The sequence below is a fragment of the Malus domestica genome, chromosome 15, assembly GCF_042453785.1.
Source record: "Malus domestica chromosome 15, GDT2T_hap1".
In the NCBI taxonomy this organism is placed as follows: Eukaryota; Viridiplantae; Streptophyta; class Magnoliopsida; order Rosales; family Rosaceae; genus Malus; species Malus domestica.
In genome coordinates, this window is record NC_091675.1 from 39,262,906 (window position 1) to 39,281,868 (window position 18,963).

The window sequence follows — 18,963 nt, forward strand, 5'->3', positions numbered from 1 at the left end:
ATGACGTTTGGGTGGGAGGAAATAGCCATTTATATATAAGAGTAATTAAGTCATTTTAAGGTGTATAAAGAATCTTAGTTCTGTCTAATTGTTATGCATTACATGGGCATAACTTGTTCATATTCAAAATGTCGTATTTCTATCTTAAGATTAAAAAAGGGTAAATTACATAGTAGCCCCTCAGGTTTGTGGTCTATTACAATCTCATACAACAACTTTAAAACATTTCACTTTCATACATCTAGTACCATTTTATTTCAAAATAACACCTCCGTTAGATTTTCCTTCCATTAGTCTGTTAAATGCTGACGTGGCTGCCACATTTGTGCTGATGTGGCTGCCACGTGGCAACAAAAATAATTTTTTATTTTTTTTAAAAAAAAACCTAAATCTTCTAAATATTAAAATTAAAAAAAATTAAAAAAAAACAAGAAAAACCCTTCCTTTGTCTCCCTTCCTTCCCCCCACCCTTATGCAACTCCCAAAATCCTCTATTCTCCCCGCAACCCCCAAACCCATATCCCCCATCTTCATCTTCTTCCCTGCAATCCAGAATGATAACCCCTCCCCCACCCCACCCCACCCCACCCCACCCGCGTCCCCCACCCCAAAACCAAAAACCCAGAACACCCCCACCCCCCCCCCCACCCGCGACCCTCCCTCCGCACCCACCCTCTTTCCTTCTCTACACACCCCCCACCCTTTTTCACTCACTCAAATTCACCAGGGCTTAGCCAAAGATGATGAAACCTTCTCACAGTTGCAGACCCCTCCCGCCACCACCAAAATTCCCATCCAGTCCTCGAACGCCCCAATTCCCATCACCCTTCACTTACCGCAATCCACCGCAGCCATCAAAATTCAATCGGCCTACCGGGCCCACCTCATCCGCACCCGCTTCAAAACAATCGCAGCCGTCCACTCCAAGGCCGACGAGTTCCAGCGCCTGATCCAACGGCAAGAAACTGTTGATTCCGTCAGGACAAGCGAGCGCGAGAAGCTGAGGATGAACGAGTCCCTGATGCGGCTGCTGCTGAAGCTGGACTCGGACCCCACGGTGAGGGAAGCGAGAAGAAAAGTGAGCCGTCGGATCGTGGACGCAATCGTATCGGAAGACATGGATGGCTTATGGGGTGGCAAAGACGATGGGTTTGGAAGGAACTGGGACGACGTCCTTGCGGAGATGAAGGAGGAGGCGTGCAAGGACAAAGGAGGGGAAGAGATGGAGAGGTTTTGCGCTCAGTATATGGGGTTTTTCTAATTTTTTTTTAATTTTTTTTAATTTTAATATTTAGAAGATTGAGGTTTTTTTTAAAAAAAATTAAAAAAAATTTTTTGCCACGTGGCAGCCACATCAACACAAATGTGGCAGCCACGTCAGCATTTAACAGACTAATGGATGGAAAATCTAACGAAGGTGTTATTTTGAAATAAAATGGTACTGGAGGTATGAAAGTGAAATGTTTTAAAGTTGTTGTATGAGATTGTAATAGACTTCAAACCTGAGGGGCTACTATGTAATTTACCCATTAAAAAATTATCCTATTTCTATTTTTGGTTCTTTTCCTAGCACCCAGCTCCGCCTTGTCCCATTTTATTTTCAAATGGGTCCAGCCCGATTCTTTTTAATTTTAGGCCCGTTGCTTCTTCTTCCTCGCGTACCCTTCTGCGAAGTCGCACGTTGCGGTGGCTCGTCGTGAAGTCCCCCTCGGAGAGTAAGAATCCCCCAAATTGTTGGGGGAAATTGCAATGGATGCCAAGGACATCTTGGGCTTGCCCAAATCGACGCATCCCGCATCCCAGGAGAAGAAATCTCGGCCGTTGAAGGAATCTCAGCGAAAACCAGATGGCATTTCGCGCGAGGTACGATTTGATTGTCTGTGTTTAGGGTTTATCGGATTTCGTGTAAATTTATCAAATTTCGGTGATAATGCATGGTGGGTTTATCAAATTTTGGTTGTATAATCTAGAACGATTGAGAAATTGAAATGATAATGCGTTTTCTGGCTTTTCGAGTTGCAGGTGTATGCGCTTACCGGTGGTGTTCCACCTCTCATGCCGGCAGTGGAGCCATTACAGCTGAAAAAAAGGCCTCCGACTGATGAAAAGGTTAATTCTGTTCATCATTTGCTTATTTACTCACATTTGTAGTATTACTGGAAGCGTAAAAGATTGTAGGATTTATATATTTGAGTTGCTTGTAGATGTAGCCAGTTATCTTTCATGTAGTTTTTTTTTTTTGGGGGGGGGGGATATTTCACTTCCACAATCAGTTATGCTAAGTCTGCCATTATGCTTTCAGATCACTTGGCAGTGGCTTCCTTTTACTAGTTCTACCCGGAAAGATGATTTACGGCTCTACCACTGGGTATGTTTTGGACCTTATGTAGCACGCGTCCAAGCTCTGCGTTTCTTTTCTTTTCTTTTTTTTTTTTCCAGTCGGGCTGTGTATGACTTTAGTCACTGCTACTATGCAGGTTAAAGTTGCAAATGGCGTCCCGCCTACAGGTGACTACTCCTTTGCCAAGTATAACAAGGTACAACTAACCTTAATTGTGTTGGGAAAGGATTGTCCCTTTTCTTATGAACATATAATTTGACTTTGTTTCAGGTGAAGTGAATACATATTATATATTGATTTTATTTTTCAAAATCTGTGCAGTCTGTGGACGTTGTCAAGTACACAGACGAGGAGTATGAGAAGCATTTGACTGATGATGTAGGTATCAAATTAAGATTTTATTTGTGTGATGTCATTTTATTTAGGGTATTTGGATTTTAGGGCCTCAATAAGTGCTGTTATAGATGGAAATATAAAAGCTTTTTTTTTTTTTAATTTAATTTAGGTTCAGATTTAAAATCCAGCTCCACATCATATGAAATGATTTCAAGTGTTCAAATTATAGGATAATATTGCCATCTGAAATTCCAGCCTAACCGATTATTAAGCTTTAGAAGTAGGAATTGATTGTGAGAAAGCTTTACTTGCCTCATTCTCTGTTGTTATATTGTGTCTCCTTTAGATGTGGACAAAGGATGAGACGGATCAATTGTTTGAATTGTGTCAACAATTTGATCTACGCTTCATTGTGATAGCAGACAGGTTCTCGTCTTCTCATACTGTGGAAGAACTGAAGGAACGCTATTACAAAGGTATTGTCTATCTGTTTTCTTTACGAATTTTTTTTTGCTCACTATTTGGTTCACTCTTATGATGTTCATGTTATGCTTTAATTTCTATGCTTGAATCTTTAAATGATTCACTGTTTGAGAAAGATCATTGAACTTGGCTATTGCAGATGCTGATTATCTCATTATTTATTGTAGTATCTCGATCTATATTAATTGCTAGAGCGGCGGCATTGCCCGGAGATGTTTCAGAGCATCCTATTGTTAAGGTTTGTAGCCTTGTCAACTTATCTTTTAGGCAAATATTAATTCCTTTTTGTTGGCAGAGAATCTCTCTGGGAACAAGTTAATTCAGCTGTGTGTGTATTGGTCTTTATAGACCCTGCATTGGCGGCAGACATGACTGGGCTACCCTTTATTAGTTTCTTTACTTACAGTTTCTCTGCTTTGGTTTATCTTGTTTTCTCTTGGTTTAGGAACCTTACAAATTTACACAAGAGAGAGATCGCAAGCGAGCATTGTCCATGGTTCTCTCTTAAACAAAACACCAAGAGAGAAAAGATTCTGAGGTTTTCATCCATCAATCTAGAGTGATTGATTCTTTAACGTGGCCCTGCAACATTAATTGGGGATTTGATTTTTCAAATGGATACATTCATTCACTTGTCTGATCCATTGTACGTTATCTTAGGTTCTGGCAGAAGCCAAAAGAATAGCTGAGTCACGCATGGCTGCAAGGGTAAGTTTACCGTTAGATACTATGCTTTATTTGTATTTACTGGTGAGTTCACGACCATTTAGGAAACTGTACTCTCTTGTCACTTCTACTCTGTGGGTAGAATGAACCGCTATGCTTCTCCAAAGTATACTGCTCTGTATTACACATAGCTATCCATTTTTTCTTTTTTTTTTTTTAAGGTTTAGGATTTACCTCTTTTCTTTGTGGTAGGGGTATGTTTGTTAACTTCAAGTTTACTTCATTATAGATAGATACATTGTATGTTATGTAAAATTAGACTAAGTGATATCAAGGTATTTACTTTTACATTGGCTCTGCATTCCTCCTTGTATTGGTAAACCACTAAACCCCATTTCCTGAATTAGGAGGTATTCCAGCATCCGTTAATGACCCTTTTTCCTATTAACTAGAATTGTTAAAAGTATTTATTAGTGACTCTCATTGTGGAAGGGTTATAGCCTATAGGCATCATATTATGCCAATGTATTGGTTGTTCAATTTTCAAAATCAGAATGAATAGGTATGTGCATGCATCTGAGTGTTGTGTGTGTATGTACTTTATTTTTCTGTATTTCAGAATGCTAAAGAGTCAGAGTTGCTTGTCACATTTACTATGGATAGTGAGAGGGCTATTGTTTTTGGTGGGACTCTATCATGTCCATCCAACTCTGAGTTCGCCCCTGCAATGGTTGCACATTCAACTTCAATGGCAGAGAATGCCTCTACTCTAGCTTCTCTCCGCATGGTATGTTTAAATGGTTTGCCAGATTTTGTTCTATATCCTCGTTCCTTTCCCGTGAAAGTTACTACTGCATGACGTCATTTTTGGTCCTCTGTTTGTATCCATTTTTTCTTCAAGGAAAATCTTGTGCTTAATTTCTTTGAAATATGTAAGATATCCATTCTCGAGTTCATTGACTGGTTGATTGAGAAAATTTCCAGCTTTGGGTGTATCTTAGAACATATGCACTTGACCAAATGATCCAAGCTGCAAGCTCATCTGCTGGACTTCGGACTATCAAGCGGATTGAACAAAGTTTGCAAGAACTTGGGGTCTGTACTACTTCTTAAACTATTGATCAAGTATAGATGCTTTTTTCATTGTCAAACTTGGTAGCATATTTTTTTTATCTTGTGCAGCAAATGTTCAGATCCATTACATGTTACCATGGTTGATCTTGTTTCATAAATTTCACCTTTGCTTTGTTTTAAATTTCCTTTACCTTATCATGATAGAGGTTAAATCACTTGGTAATTCAGTTTCATAGCACTGTCTGTCCATTCATGAATATGGATGAATTTCTAGACAATTACTTCTTGTCATAACAACTTATAGAATTCCATTGAAGAGCAGAATTCCATTGAAGAGAGATGCTTTGTGGTATTTGGCGATCCTGCTTTGTGTATTCTTAAATTCTATATGAAAGTTAGATATCATTATTTGCTCATTTCTTGTTATCTTGTTTTAGTAATAAGCTCAGTTATATTGTTTGGTTCTTGATAATCAAGAATGTTGCCATTCAAAATTGCAAAGTACGTATTTATATTCAGAGCAACATATCCTATGAATATCTTTATTCCTCATTTGTTGTTTTTTAAAAGAGTAAATTTGTGCATTTTGCTTTACAGGTTAATTTAAAGCCAAGAGTTCCAACTAAAGCCGTTTGTGCACAGCATCTTGAACTAAGAAAAGAAATATTGACGCTACTGAATCTTCAGAAACAGGTGTTACTTAGCTAAGCTTTGTCTTTTATAAATACTGTAAATATTCATTTATAAGTTAGAGAGCATCGTATATCCCTTAAAACATGTATCGATGATATCGCTTTTCTCCAAGTGTTAGCAAGGGGTGTGTTTTGTAATTCTAATTTCCTTAACCAAACTCACTGTCTTTTGAACAACATCATCATTGTTCATCTGTGTTGGTTTCATTTCTGTTTAACTGCAAATAATTTGGTTGCTTAACTGCAGTTTTAAAATGAAGAGTGCATCTTTCTTTAGTTTTGTATTTTATTTGAGATAAGTAATACTTTTGGTTATCAGCTACAATATAAGGAGGCAGAAGGCTCATCTTATCGTGATAGTCCATACGAAACACCAGGCACACCCAAGGTTTGTTGTCCGTACTTGTAGTAGGCTTCTCAATTGATAAGCTATCTTGTGATTCAAACGATGAGATTTTTCTGACTCTACTGCCTTCTTATTGTGGTGATCAGGATCGCACTTTTGTTCCTGATTCAACAAGTTTCGGAGGTGAATTATTAGGTGATAATAGGAAATTTTGTCTCATCCTGCACGCTTGTTTATTGTTTGCTTGTCTGATTCTTTTGGTTGTTCTGAGTGTTCTTCTAGTACTGTTGACCTCATTTATATCCATTGGATGTCAGGGGATAGAGTTGGTAAACGAGACCAAAAACGAAAAGCCCTTGGTAGGGCAGAAGCTCCATCATTGCCTGCGCAGTCTAAAAGGCCTAGAAAGTTAAGGGCATCGGATCTGTAGCTCCAGAACTGAGTAAGCAAGTCAGCTCTTAGTTGACCTGGCAAGCAGAATGCATAATTAAATTGGTGCAGGTCTTCCGATAGTTTCAAATGTAGTAGCAACCGAAGTAGGAGAAGAGGCTTTTGTTTCTAGCTAGTAATTCTAGTTGGTAGTTAACAGTGACCGGCGATGATGGACTTAACCAGCAAGTAATTCTGAGTTGGGAGCGCCGAGTAATGTGCATGGCATAAGTGGAAGTTCCAATTTCCGTTAACCTTAAGGAAATTGTCCAAGTATAAATAGTCAGAGTTACCACATTAGGTTAAAACTATGTGAAATGCTATATTTATGTAAATATATTTCTTGCTAATTCCAATATTAGACTGGCATTTAGGTGATTGAGTGGCAATGTTGAAATGCTGATTAGGAACACGACCTAGTACGCTAAGGGCCCGTTTGTTTGACCTTCTTAAGTTTCACTGGACGAGACTGGCTTACTAGTCCTGTGTTTGGTGCAAGCAGGACAAAGTTCGGGACTAAGTCGGACTCGTGCCGACTAAGTCCTTCACTGCGTGGTCTTAGCGAGGCCCTCAAAACGTTTGGGATTGCTAATCCTGTCTCTGAACATGCGTTGTGTGCAACCGTGTCGTCTACAAGCATGCCTCTCTGCAACTCCATTTGCCTTCATGCCCAGATCTTAAACCCAGATTTGAAACCCAGCCCACTCATGCCCATATCTGAAACAAAAATGCAAAACAAAAACAACAATCCCAATAAAAATTCTTCCCTCTTCCCAGAAAATTCTGAGGAGTGAGAAACAGATGTAGCAAAGTCCATGGCGATGGGTACCGAGAGGACGAAGCCTCTACACAATTTCAGCTTGCCATGGGATGTGAAGTGGGTGATGTTGATTGTTGGCGGCGAGTGGGATGAGCTTGCCGTGGGATTTGAAGTGGGTGTAGTTGATTGTGAGAGGAAGTGAAGAGGGAGAGAGAGCTTGACAAAAGAAAAGGGAATCCAGAAGTTTGAGAAATGTGGTTGGTTTGTGAGTCGGTTCTCTTCTTCCAATAGTAGAAGATAGTTTTTTTGCGGAATGACATAATAATATTTGTTTTTTAAAGGCAAAAGTAAATTAAAAATGACAATTGGCTAATGTTAAATAGAATTTTCATTAGTTTCCAAAAAAAAAAAAAACAAAAAAAAAAAAAAACAAAACAAAAAAAGAATTTTCATTGTCCTGGTTTTTAGTCCGACACTGCACCAAACGCTTCACTAAGCTAGTTCAGCTTAGTCTAGTCTAAGTTAGTCCAGCTTAGTCCCTGCAGCTAGTCTAGTCCGAGACAGTCTGATGCAACAAACGCATCTTAAGTGTTGTAATATAAGTGGGGAGAAGTTCTTTCTTCAAATGTCCGTCTGACTTATGACAGTGTAACGGGTCATGTTCCGAACATCTAGAAAAATCTCTCCTCCGATTGTCTCCGTCTCCTCTCGTGTAACTGGTATCTCTCTTCTTTCACAACAGGTGACTGAACATTTACCCGGCGGCTTGCAGCTTTCATCCGCAGTTCATATAAATGGGTATGGTGGCCAATGTCTCTAATAGTTGAGTTCAAAATCGCTTCTAGTGAAATCCCTTGCCATAACACCTCTGATCCATGCTTAGTATCAACATCTTCCAATTTTCATAATTGCAAAACTCACTCTAAAACACATTTGTTCAATGCTTACGAAGTTAGGTTGATTCATTAGGGTTTTTTTTTCTTTGGGGGAATTAATTATAATAAACATATTTTGACATTTTGTTACAAAATAATCAGTGTTTATTATGTGATCATTATATCATCATTACGTCATTAATATATGATTACGATGTTTTTTTTTTAATAAATGATCATTTTCGTAAACAAAATCTCAAAATGTTTATGGTAAAATTTCCATTTTGTGTGTGTATTTTTAGGCATTATCCGAAAGAATCGAACCGTTCTCGAATAGATCCGATCTAGTACAGTTGCCACGATCATTTTTGCTTAAAGCTGAAGCGAAATGGTTATGTTGCATGATTCAATTTTCAGTTTTGGGAGTGAATCGGGCCGAACTAAAAGAACAAATATGTCTAAAAGGGAGGATCCAACATCATTGATTTTGATTTCTAAAAGCTTGCAAAACACATGAAGAGGGACTGTCAACAGTTGAAACTTGAGTCAGATTTAAGAGATTCTACGCACGGGCGAATGAGTGAACTTGCCGCATAGTTTCATACATTTCATGGTCAGATGAAACTTGAGCTAGATTTCTAATGTGGAAAAACTTAGGAAACTCCGATCACCGGCATATTGCACATCAAGATTACGCACGCTAGCTACCAACAGAGCAGCGGGTGCTTTCATTTCAGGATGGGGGAGGTTTTACATGTGCAAACCGTATTTCTCTCAAACCGACTTGCACTGAAACTAGAATTGACATCAGAATACCCAAAATCCAAAAGGGCGGTGCTATCCACAAACATCTCTTTTTACCTTCTACACACTGTCAATTTCTATCATTCTCCGTGTGTAGAAGGAAAAAAGAGATGTGTAGATAATACCACCCAACCCACAAAAGCCCATTTTCTGTGTTTTCTCAAATAAAATAACCAAAATATGATGAACAATGTCTTCAAGTGAAGCTGGGTACACCAATACAATCTCTTAACAAGAAGATAACAACACACATTCCAAGACAACACACATTCCAAGGCACTATATTCCTTGTTAATCAATTTCTTAACGAGAACAAAATCAAAACCTTAACCTTGGTTGAAACTGAAATTAAAACAAGTCCTAATAGTAAATTGAAAAACTTTCTGTGAAATTTGAACGCGCCTCACGTGCCTTGTCGGTTTCTTCCTTTTTCTTTCTCCGGGTGAGTTTTGCTTTGTGCTTTTTAGCGGCAAGGTGGATCTGGCGGACGGTAGTGGTGGATTGGCAGTCTCCGGACCGCCACTGATTCGAGGGTTTTGAAACGAAATCGTGTTGAGCCTGAGATTGCAACTGTTTGTAATGATGATGATCAACAAGCTGCGATGGAGACCACCAGGCCAGTGATGGCCGCCGACGGTGTCAAATTGAGTTGAAGAGACAAACTTGTGAATGTTCAGAATGGATTACATGCTCTGGATTTGGATAATTTCAAGTGCGATCTTGATGATGAGTTGGATTGTGCAGTTACAAGGGGTGAACGTGGCCCTAGCTTTCAATTTTCTGAATGAGCAATGAAGAAGATGTGCGAGCCCTGGGAGAAGTCGTTAATTGTCAAGTTGTTGGGTAAGCCTTTCTCAATTGCTGTTTTGTATAATCGTCTAAAAGGAAAATGGGGTCCGAATGTTGGTTTTAAGCTTGTAGATTTAATTAATGGCTATTTTGTTGCAACTTTTGAGAAAAAGGAGGATTTGGAATTTGTTCTTACTGGAGGACTTTGGGTTATTTCGGGTCAGTACCATGTAATTCATAAATGGAAACCTGGGTTTGATGCTAGTTCTTCCAAAATTACTAGGACTGCTGTTTGGGTTAGAATTTTAGGAATTCAAGCTGAATTTCTTGATGTTTGTGCTCTGAAACGAATTGGTTCTTTTCTTGGTAAAGCTTTGAAAATTGATGCACTGACCTTGGCTCGGGCTAGAGGAAAATTTGCTCGAATTTGTGTTGAATTGGATCTAACTAAACATTTGGAGGCTTATGTGCAATTGAATGGTGCATGGTTCAACTTAGAGTATGAGGGTCTTCCTGATATTTGCTTCAAATGTGGAGTGTATTGTCATAGAAGAGATAGTTGTATTGTCACTAATGAGGTGGTTGGTGGTGTTTCCAGTGATGTAACTGGTATGAATGTTGATATTGGTGGAAAGGAGATTGGTGCAAGTGATGGTTGTACTGTTAATTCTGATACTAATGTTTGCAATACTAGTGTTGATGGTTCTGTTAAGGAATCTGTTTTGGGACCTTGGATGATTTGCCTCAAAAGAACAGTGGCTTATTATCAGAATTTTACCTAAAAAAAAAAAAACAAGTCCTAACAAACCAACATCAAAACCCAAACAAAAGTATTTCTAACCTTTGATTCATTGGAACTAGTAAACTACAAAAATAAAAGGGTAAATCTTAGTTTCCTATCATCAAGTTTCGTGGTTTTTAACATTTGATACATAAAGTTTTTTTCGTCCTAAAGTCATACCTAAAGTGTTAATTTTGGGATAGTTTCATACATCCATTAGTCTGGTTATTAAATCTTCCGTTAACTGATGATGTGGCGTCCATGTGAACAATAATTATGCGTCACATGGCATTAAAGGGTCAACATGGAAATTAAAAATAAAAAAAAAACATGTTTTTTGGTCGTCTTCTACCTCCCCGACCTTCCCTTCCTCCCTTACCCCTCCATTATCTCATCTGCACCAACCAACCAAACCCTCCTCTCCTCTCTTCTTCGACTCGTCATACATCCACCCTTCCCCGTACATCTTCGACTCCACCCATCCACCCACCCACTCAACCCTCATCTTCTCTTCAACAGCCTTCATGAGCCCGAACCTCTGACCCCCATCTACTTGATTTGACAGCGGTGGAGAGCCATGGGGTTGGATTGGTGGGGGAAGATTGATCAACCGAATTGGGAACCCATTTCCGGCAGCCCCCGTGTCTTTGATTTTTGAGGAATTTGTCGAGCAAAAATCCATTTAGGAACCCATTTCCGGCAGCCTACGGGGTTGGATCAGTGGGGGAAGATCGATGGCTGCTGGTTTTCTCTCAAAAGGAGGGAAAGAGACACAGAGACAGAGGAAGAAAGGAAGACAAAGGAAAAAAAAATTAATATTTTAATTCCTCTTCCCAGATCAACCCACGCGAACCCAACCGAAGGAGCGAGCACTGTCACCTCTACACCTCGTCTTCTCCATCTTCGTTCGTCTGATTCTCCATCGACCACCATCGATCTCTCCCAACTATCTCTTATCCGTTTGCAGGTGAGATGCAGATGCTGCGGAGATCGAAAGGTAACTGAAATTAGGGCTTCGATGGAGAATTTTAGGATCGCAGAACAAATAGATGGTTCGCATGGGTCGATCTAGGGAGAAAGAAGGGAGGGGAGGTGGAGAGGGTGGAGGAGAGGGAGGAGGTGGGTTGGGGATGTTAAGAGGGAGGAGTGGGATGGATCAGATGAGAGGAGTCGAAGAGGGAGGGGGAAGTTTGAGATTTTTTTTAACTTGTATTATTTAATTTTTAATTTTTTTAATATCCACGTGAGCTCATATTGACACGTGACATCTAGTCATTGTTCACGTGATGTCACATCATCAATTAATGGAGGTTCTGACAGAAAACTTAACAGATGTATAAAAGTATCCCAAAATTATGACTTTATGTACCAGACTGGAATGAAAAAAAATTCATGTACCAAATGTTAAAAAACAAGAAACTTCAGAGTAGTAAACTGAGATTAATCCAAAATAAAAAGCCATAAAATCTCACATATTGCAAAAACAATTGAACAACAACAATCCTAACCTTGACTATTTCTGAACACAATCCGCATCTTCGTCACTTTTCAGTCTACTGCGCCAAACTCGCAGTTTTGTCTCCCTTTGAAACTTTTATACCCTCCAAAACGAACTCCTCGACAATTCTTTAGGTCATTTTTGGGTTAGTATTAGCAAATAAACCGACACATAAATGGGCAGGTTGGAGAGGGGCACGAATGGAATTGGTGTTGCCCCAGTTGTAGTGGTAAGCTGGTGCAGGCCTTGGTTTGTCATAGGTGGAGAGAGGAGAACACGATATGGTTATGGGTGTTGATGATGGAAGAAATAGTAGACCAAAACACAGCCTAGAAGCCAATAGGGTTTTACACCTTAACTTCAAAGTTTCCTGCTAAGTTACCTTTAGTACTCTGCTTCAGGCATTGTGAAGCATTAACAATAGGTCCTATCCGCACCATCTTTCTTTTCTTCTTTCTCATATTTCTTTTTCTTTTCAAGTTTGACAGTTTCAGTTCGAGCTTGCAAAGCAGGTTTTTTATTCATGGGTATAAGAAACTAATAAAGTAAAAAATTCTGATACCATTTCATGCTCCAAGAGCTATTACAAAAAACAATCTACATAGTTGATTTACATTATTCATTTCTTCATGCATCATAATCTCTTCATCTACACTACTGCCATATTGCAAGAGTACTGGAAACTGAAGGTCTACTAGTTACCTGGATTCAATAGCATAAGTTTCACAACCTCTAAGGAATGACCGACGCCACCAAATCTGGAAGGCTTTGCTGAGGTTAGGACAGTCAGTGCTGTGCTTCGAGAAATATTGAAACCATTCCGTAAACAGAATGTACTGCTGCTTCAAGGGTAGTGTAAGGAGTGTCTGACCCATAGCTTCCTCCAAACCCTTCATGTCAAGCCCTTTTTGGCACCTTTTCAGCCAACCAAAGTCCAAGAGCATTGGACCAAACCACGCCTCGAGAAGTCCTGATCTTGAATTTGAACCGCAATGCAGTTTTCTGGTCCCCATTGCAACAAGTAAAATTGCTGATACACGACTCAGCTCGTACCTAACCATTGGAGATGTTTGGCCATGCATTTGAAGCAGTTCTCGCTGATTGCCCCATATATCCACAAATTCCTCAGCGATTTGCCAATCAAGCAGGATATCTATCAGCCAGTTGATATTATCAACCTGCCTTGAGATGCGTTCAATCATGGGCTTACCTGTCTCCTTAACAGGTCTCTCATGAGAAATGCCGTCACACTCAGAGGCCTCATTAAAGAGGGTAACAAGTGAAGTGAGACAGGATCGACAGACATCATAGATATCATCCTTATTGAGGTCATGATGGTCCTTGTCATACACCGAACTTCTGCATAGCAGACCCTTCACGAGCAACTTTAGCTCATTCCTTGCGTTGACATCTGTACAAGTGGTGATAGACCAAACAAGCTGTCTGGCTAAACTTTGTTGAGAATCCGCAGAAGAGTCGAGCAAGTAAAGTCTGGCCAAGATGTCCTTAGTCGTTGCATCATCAAACTTAAACCTTGTAAGCAGGCTCCTAAGTTTCTCCTCTTCTTCCTCAGTCCAAGGAACAGCCTCAAGGTATGTTAAACAGGACAAGACACCTTTTGTGAATATGATGCCTGCTGATGCCTAGTAAACATTTGATTCAAAACAATGCATACTTATATTATAAACATACTCCATAAATAGTAACAAAGTTTCCACAAACTGATGAAATTGTAGTTTTATCAATGTCCGTCAACCTTAAACTTTCCGGTGTTTTCTAACTGGTTTTAATCAATGTTACTCCTTCCCTTTTATTACAAAATTACGCCAACGAAATCAGAGAGAAATCAAATGAGCAATTCCAAAAAAAATCTGAATTTAAAAACTCGAAAGTTAATCGATATGCCAAGAAAACAGAAAATACATAAGGGAGCAAAGCACTAACCTCAAGCACATCAATAACCTTATATACTCCCATCCTGGAGAGGCGCTTCGTGACATCATCATCGTCATCAAACATAAGTTCAATGGTTTCTCTGAAAACTGTCAAATTCTCAACTTCTGGCACCTCTATTCTACACATTTTTGAACCACTTCCCACCACACCCTTTCTATAATCCCTGATTAAACCCGCAAATAACTCCGAATTCGCACTCAAAACCTCCGAATTCATCTCCAATATCAAACCCCCACCTCTTTTCCCCCTCAAATTCAACCTCACGTCGAACACATTGCTCCCACAACCAGGCCGGACCCTCTGGCTCGGCGTCCGAATACTCTGGGGTTTCAAATGGGTCGTAGCCCCGACGGCTGGAGATGGAACGGGGCCGGGTTCTTGGATCGAACCCGGAAGCGGACTGGAATCAATTGGGGAGACTCGACCCGGGGACAAGATCCGACGAGGGTCTATCCGACCCACCAAGCCCAATCCGGATTTGGAGCTCTGAGGCGAGTTGGGGACGGAGATGGAGGTGTGTTTGGACAAAGTGCTGGATTTTTTGCTGTTGCTGTGAAGGGGTTTGGAGTGCTTAGGGTTTGCGAAGGCTTCTGGGCTTGAAGGCGGGACTGTCAGCGAGCAACACCATGATCTTCGATAGGAGCTCTGTCTTTTGCGGAAGGAATCGTCCATGGCGGTGAGTTTTGGATTACCGAGTCAGGTCACGAGTAACAGAGACGGAGAGAGAGAGAGAGAGAGAGAGAAAGAGAGGTGTTGCCGTGGCATTGTTTTCTGAGAAGATGCTTTTCTTTGTTTCTGCAAGTGACAGTGCGAGAGAGGGCTGTTCCTTCTTTCTTTACTATTATTTTTTGCTCTTTGGGGGAGATTCTATTTGTTTTCTTGGAAAACCTGCGAATTTTCTGACTGTTGCTCTGTAATGTTAAAAATGTTGGGTTTATTTTGATTTAATATTATGATTTAATGATATTTCTCTTCATTAGTAAATAAAAAAATTTTAAGTTCAATTCTGGTTAAAACAAGTTTGAATTATATTATTGATAGTCCACACTCTCATTCAATTAGTGTAAATAATATCGTTTGTTAAAAAATAAAATTGATTTATTTTTTTTGTGCATTTTTGCTCGCCACCCTTAGATGGTGATAATATTATCCTATTTATCATCATTTGATGCATTTAACTTTTAGTTTTCTTTCTATTCACGATATATATCTCGAAATTTAAACTCATTTAATTTTCTGTCTATTCATGGTATATATCTCGAAATTTAAACTCATTTAACAGTAATAAATAAGGTGGTGAGAATCACCATCACTTAAGAGTTGTGAGAAAAAATATTCCCTTATTTTTTTCTCATCCAAAAACAATTTTAGTTTTAATAACTTGCACATTTGGGATAGAAACATGCCTTCGGCAACAAAGAAGGCTTTCTTATTTAATGTATTGTAACTTGTTCTTATCGTGGTCACACTTGTCTATGATGATAGGCAAATAAAAGGCTTTATCAAAAAATTTATTCATACATTTATCATTTTGTTTTCTTGAGGAAAACAAATAAAACTATATTTTGGAGAGAGACCAAATTTTTTATTTATTTCAAAGAAGATGAAACTTATCCATGTGGCAGGTGATATCATGTTTTTTTTTTCTTTCCCATTTATAATTTTACCTCTTTATAATTGAAAGATGAGTCTATATCTCCTTATTATTGTGAAATTGAGGATATGTGTGCAGTGAAACATAAAGTAAATAAGACACAATATTTACGAGGTTTGGTAAGTGTGCCTATGTAATCGGGGCAGTGGCGGTAGTCTCTCTCATTATCAAACAGAAATTACAAAGCAATGGAAACAAGGAAATTGTATCTTTTCTTCTCTATATTGTTGCTTATACATTTGTGAACTAATAGGTCCTTATATAGAATTGTGAGATGTGATGCTATGAGGATTCGGTGGAAATCCTCGAAATTGTGTGCATCTCCACCCAATTTTCTTCACTTTGTCTATGCATAAAAGTCCATAGTGCCATCCACCTTTACAACAGTCTCCCTTGGATGACCACAAGTCTTTGATTGACTATCTTCATTCGAATTTCTCTAATACTAATTCATGATATGAATAGGTGGTCTAAGAGAAATAAGAATATTTTGCTCATATGGCTAATGTAGTATATTCTTACACGCTCCCCCTCCCTCTGATCTTTGATTAACTTACTTGTCATCAAGCCGATGCGTGTCGGTGAAATTCTCAAACTTTTGAAGCAAAGTGATATTGTATACTTTCTCCAATTTCCATTACTCAATTCTTTCTGTGAACAATCTTTATGCAAGCGAGAGAGATATCCAGATTTTGCTTGCCTAATAAGACCAGGGCTATTAGTGAGTTTGTTACAGCCCGTCCTAAATCAAGGTATATATTTTATCACCAAGCTTGTAAAATGACAATAATGCCCTCGTGATTTAGTGACGTGGATGGACATATATAGTTTTAAATTATTCCCTCGCTCGCGAAATTAAATGGTGCTCGACGTCACGAGCACGTCGACATGAATTAATAACGAGTATAGGAGTAATTCTATTTTTCGGGTCGATTATTTCTTCTTTGGACCCATATTTAGGGCCTTAACTCAATGGCCCAATTAAGGGCCTTATTACTCCCTCTACCCGTGCTTTTCCCCCCTCATTCCAAAAAAATTCCTTTTCTCCCTCACACTATCCCACACCTCTCCTCCTTTCGGTGATCTCGTCCCCGACATCACACACACGCCCATACATTTTTGCACCTACTGCAACTATCAAAATTTCTCCCTTTCTTCCTCACACCCCATACTCACCCTTTCTCACCCTTTGGAATTGTGTAGTTTTCATATGGTAACTTCGTTGGAATCTCGAACCTTTCGACCAAGGTAAGTTTGAAATAAATCCTTCTCACGTTGAACTCCTAGTGATGTTTTTAATCTTAAATAGAAGGGTTGTGGGTGTTTTAATACAGATTTCATCTCAGGGAAGAATTTCCCCAAATTTGTGGAAAGAGAACAGTGGTTGTTTGACCATTTTCAGACCAAATTTCCAACCAACTTCGGTTCTCCGTTGGGTCTCTTAAGGGTATGATTCTCTTCTCCACATTTCTAACTTCAAAATGGCTTTTGAATCATCAAGTTTGGTTTAGTATCGAACTAGAAACTGGCTAGGAAAGTTAGGAAAAAATTCCAGTTTTCTAGAATTCTTGGACCCGTGACCATGTGGCCACTTTTAGACCACTTTTCTGGCGAACCTTGTCTATGTCACGACCCCAAATGGGTATAGATCTATTCCCTGCATTCCTAACTTTACTTAGGCTTTTGAATCATGGATTTTGGTTGAGAATCTAGCTTGAAATGAGCTCTAGAAGTCTTCCGTTCCAAACTGCAAAAGTGCAGATTTTCGCAAGGAGGAAGAAGAAGGAAAAAAAAAAAGAATATGTTGGGCTAGCCCAACCTTTAAACCATTTCAAATTGGACCTAAGCCATTTAATTGGTTTAGGCCTTATGTTCAAAATGGATTAAGTCCATTTAGTTTTAAGTTGGGTTTTACACTTGTTTGTACCATACTTAGTGTCGGAAATGTGCCCTAAAACCAATCGTATGATGATACTTTACGGACATTTCACATATTAAACTAATATAGTGTAATATCAAGGGCAAAGATTATTGTTTTAAGCCGTCTCATATAAATGTTATATGCTTAAACGATAAGTCCAAGGAATATGTAATTAAGAGAATGTAATTTAAAGAAGTTAGATTCATGAGACCATTCTCTTTCGTATACATATCCTAAACGTTCCTGATCATAGGATTGCTAGTTAGGCATTGCCAGTCCGTTAAGATCAGTACGTGCTGTGTCTTCTTTCAGGGAAAGTGACTGGTCTCGAGTTATTGGTGTGATTGACACCAAGATAAGCATGTAGGTGCTTAATAGAGAATGAGTCCACTGAACACGATCAACGAGGAGTTCTCATACTCATGTCACATGAGAACTCATAGTTGGGATAATGCAAAGTAGTCCTTTGACCTGAGGCATCATAGTTGTCTTGTGGTTAGGTCCTTGATCTTTGACTATGTCAAAGTCACTCCGTCAGAGGGTGTCCACGGCATAGTTGAGGTTAAGCCACTTAGCCATGGAGGCAAGTGAATGTGCAACAAGGGATCTCTAACCTTCAAACTGTTTGAGGGAGAATACTCTATGATATGATTAAGAATCTCTGACCAGAGTATGAATAAGATTTAGGAAGTTGTTCTATGAATAAGATTTAGGAAATCGTTCCAAATCACATTCAAGGTAATCATATAAGTAAGAGAACCCTAATCATATGAGCAAAGAGAGCTTTTGTTCTCATCTTTTCTCCCAAAAGGAACCCTAATGAAGAAAAGGCTATAAAGTCATGTTTATACCTATCTTCATTAGAGTGGCAAACTTGTAATAAGTCCAAAACCCACTCCTTTATCAATATGGCTGGCCATAGGGTGTTATTGGGCTATTTGGGCCTTTGTGAATATTTAGTCATTAAGTTGTCATACAACTTAAGTCAATGGGCTTGACGTTCGAAGCCCATTGGGCCTTGAGGCCCAAAACTAACCCGAGGCCTTTAACGAACTTTATTCATTTGATTAATTAACATATTAATTAATCCTTGCCATAAATAATTAAACCATTTAATTATCCTTACTCATCTCCGTTGTTTCTTCAATCTTTACCTTACACGGTGTACGATCCATTAGGTTCATTTTAGCGAGGCAGTGGGCGATTAGAACTCTTTCAAATCGATTGTGAATTGAAACTTACTTTCAATTCTCCCTTTAGTGATTATACACGTTTAGGGCTTCCACAAACCATGAGTGACACCTAACAGTATGTCATGGTTACCCAAGCTAATCAGAAGAGGTGGAGAACCTATTCAGTTTAGGATTACAATGCAATACGGTCTTTCTCTAATACAATACTCTTGACCACATTGTTTGGTTTGATAGTTTATTCATGTCTACTATCCAATGTGATTCATTTACTTATATGATTACTTTGAATGTGATTTGGAATGACTTACTAAATCTTATTCATACTCTGGCCAGAGATTCTTAATCATATCATAGAGTATTCTCCC

At 39.0% G+C, this 18,963-nt stretch overlaps 3 protein-coding genes and 1 pseudogene across 3 annotated transcripts; 3 read left to right on the forward strand and 1 right to left on the reverse strand.

Annotated features, from left to right (window-relative positions):
* The first annotated feature begins 472 nt into the window (after positions 1–472).
* LOC114827116 (BAG family molecular chaperone regulator 5, mitochondrial-like) lies at positions 473–1,261 on the forward strand. Its single transcript, XM_070812941.1, has one exon. It carries the CDS (start codon positions 473–475, stop codon positions 1,259–1,261), a length of 789 nt encoding a protein of 262 aa, XP_070669042.1.
* Positions 1,262–1,581: 320 nt separating this feature from the next.
* On the forward strand, positions 1,582–6,723 carry LOC103424136 (SWR1-complex protein 4-like; annotated as a pseudogene).
* A 2,874-nt stretch (positions 6,724–9,597) lies between these two features.
* On the forward strand, positions 9,598–10,377 carry LOC103453511 (uncharacterized). Its single transcript, XM_070812942.1, has one exon. The coding sequence runs from the start codon at positions 9,598–9,600 to the stop codon at positions 10,375–10,377; it is 780 nt and encodes a 259-aa protein (XP_070669043.1).
* Positions 10,378–12,368: 1,991 nt separating this feature from the next.
* Positions 12,369–14,761, reverse strand: LOC103453498 (BTB/POZ domain-containing protein At2g13690). Its single transcript, XM_008393039.4, has 2 exons — positions 13,819–14,761; positions 12,369–13,517 (listed from the first exon to the last, which is right to left on the reverse strand). Exons 1-2 carry the CDS (start codon positions 14,500–14,502, stop codon positions 12,573–12,575), a joined length of 1,629 nt encoding a protein of 542 aa, XP_008391261.3. The 5' UTR covers positions 14,503–14,761; the 3' UTR covers positions 12,369–12,572.
* Positions 14,762–18,963: the final 4,202 nt, after the last annotated feature.

Excerpts from the sequence above, each read along its gene's own strand:
- LOC103453511 (XM_070812942.1), top strand. The coding sequence starts at position 9,598 with ATGAAGAAGATGTGCGAGCCCTGGGAGAAGTCGTTAATTGTCAAGTTG.
- LOC103453498 (XM_008393039.4), bottom strand. The coding sequence starts at position 14,502 with ATGGACGATTCCTTCCGCAAAAGACAGAGCTCCTATCGAAGATCATGG. Across the intron at positions 13,518-13,818 it reads AGGTTATTGATGTGCTTGAG|GCATCAGCAGGCATCATATT; the intron begins GTTAGTGCTTTG and ends AATGTTTACTAG.
- LOC114827116 (XM_070812941.1), top strand. The coding sequence starts at position 473 with ATGCAACTCCCAAAATCCTCTATTCTCCCCGCAACCCCCAAACCCATA.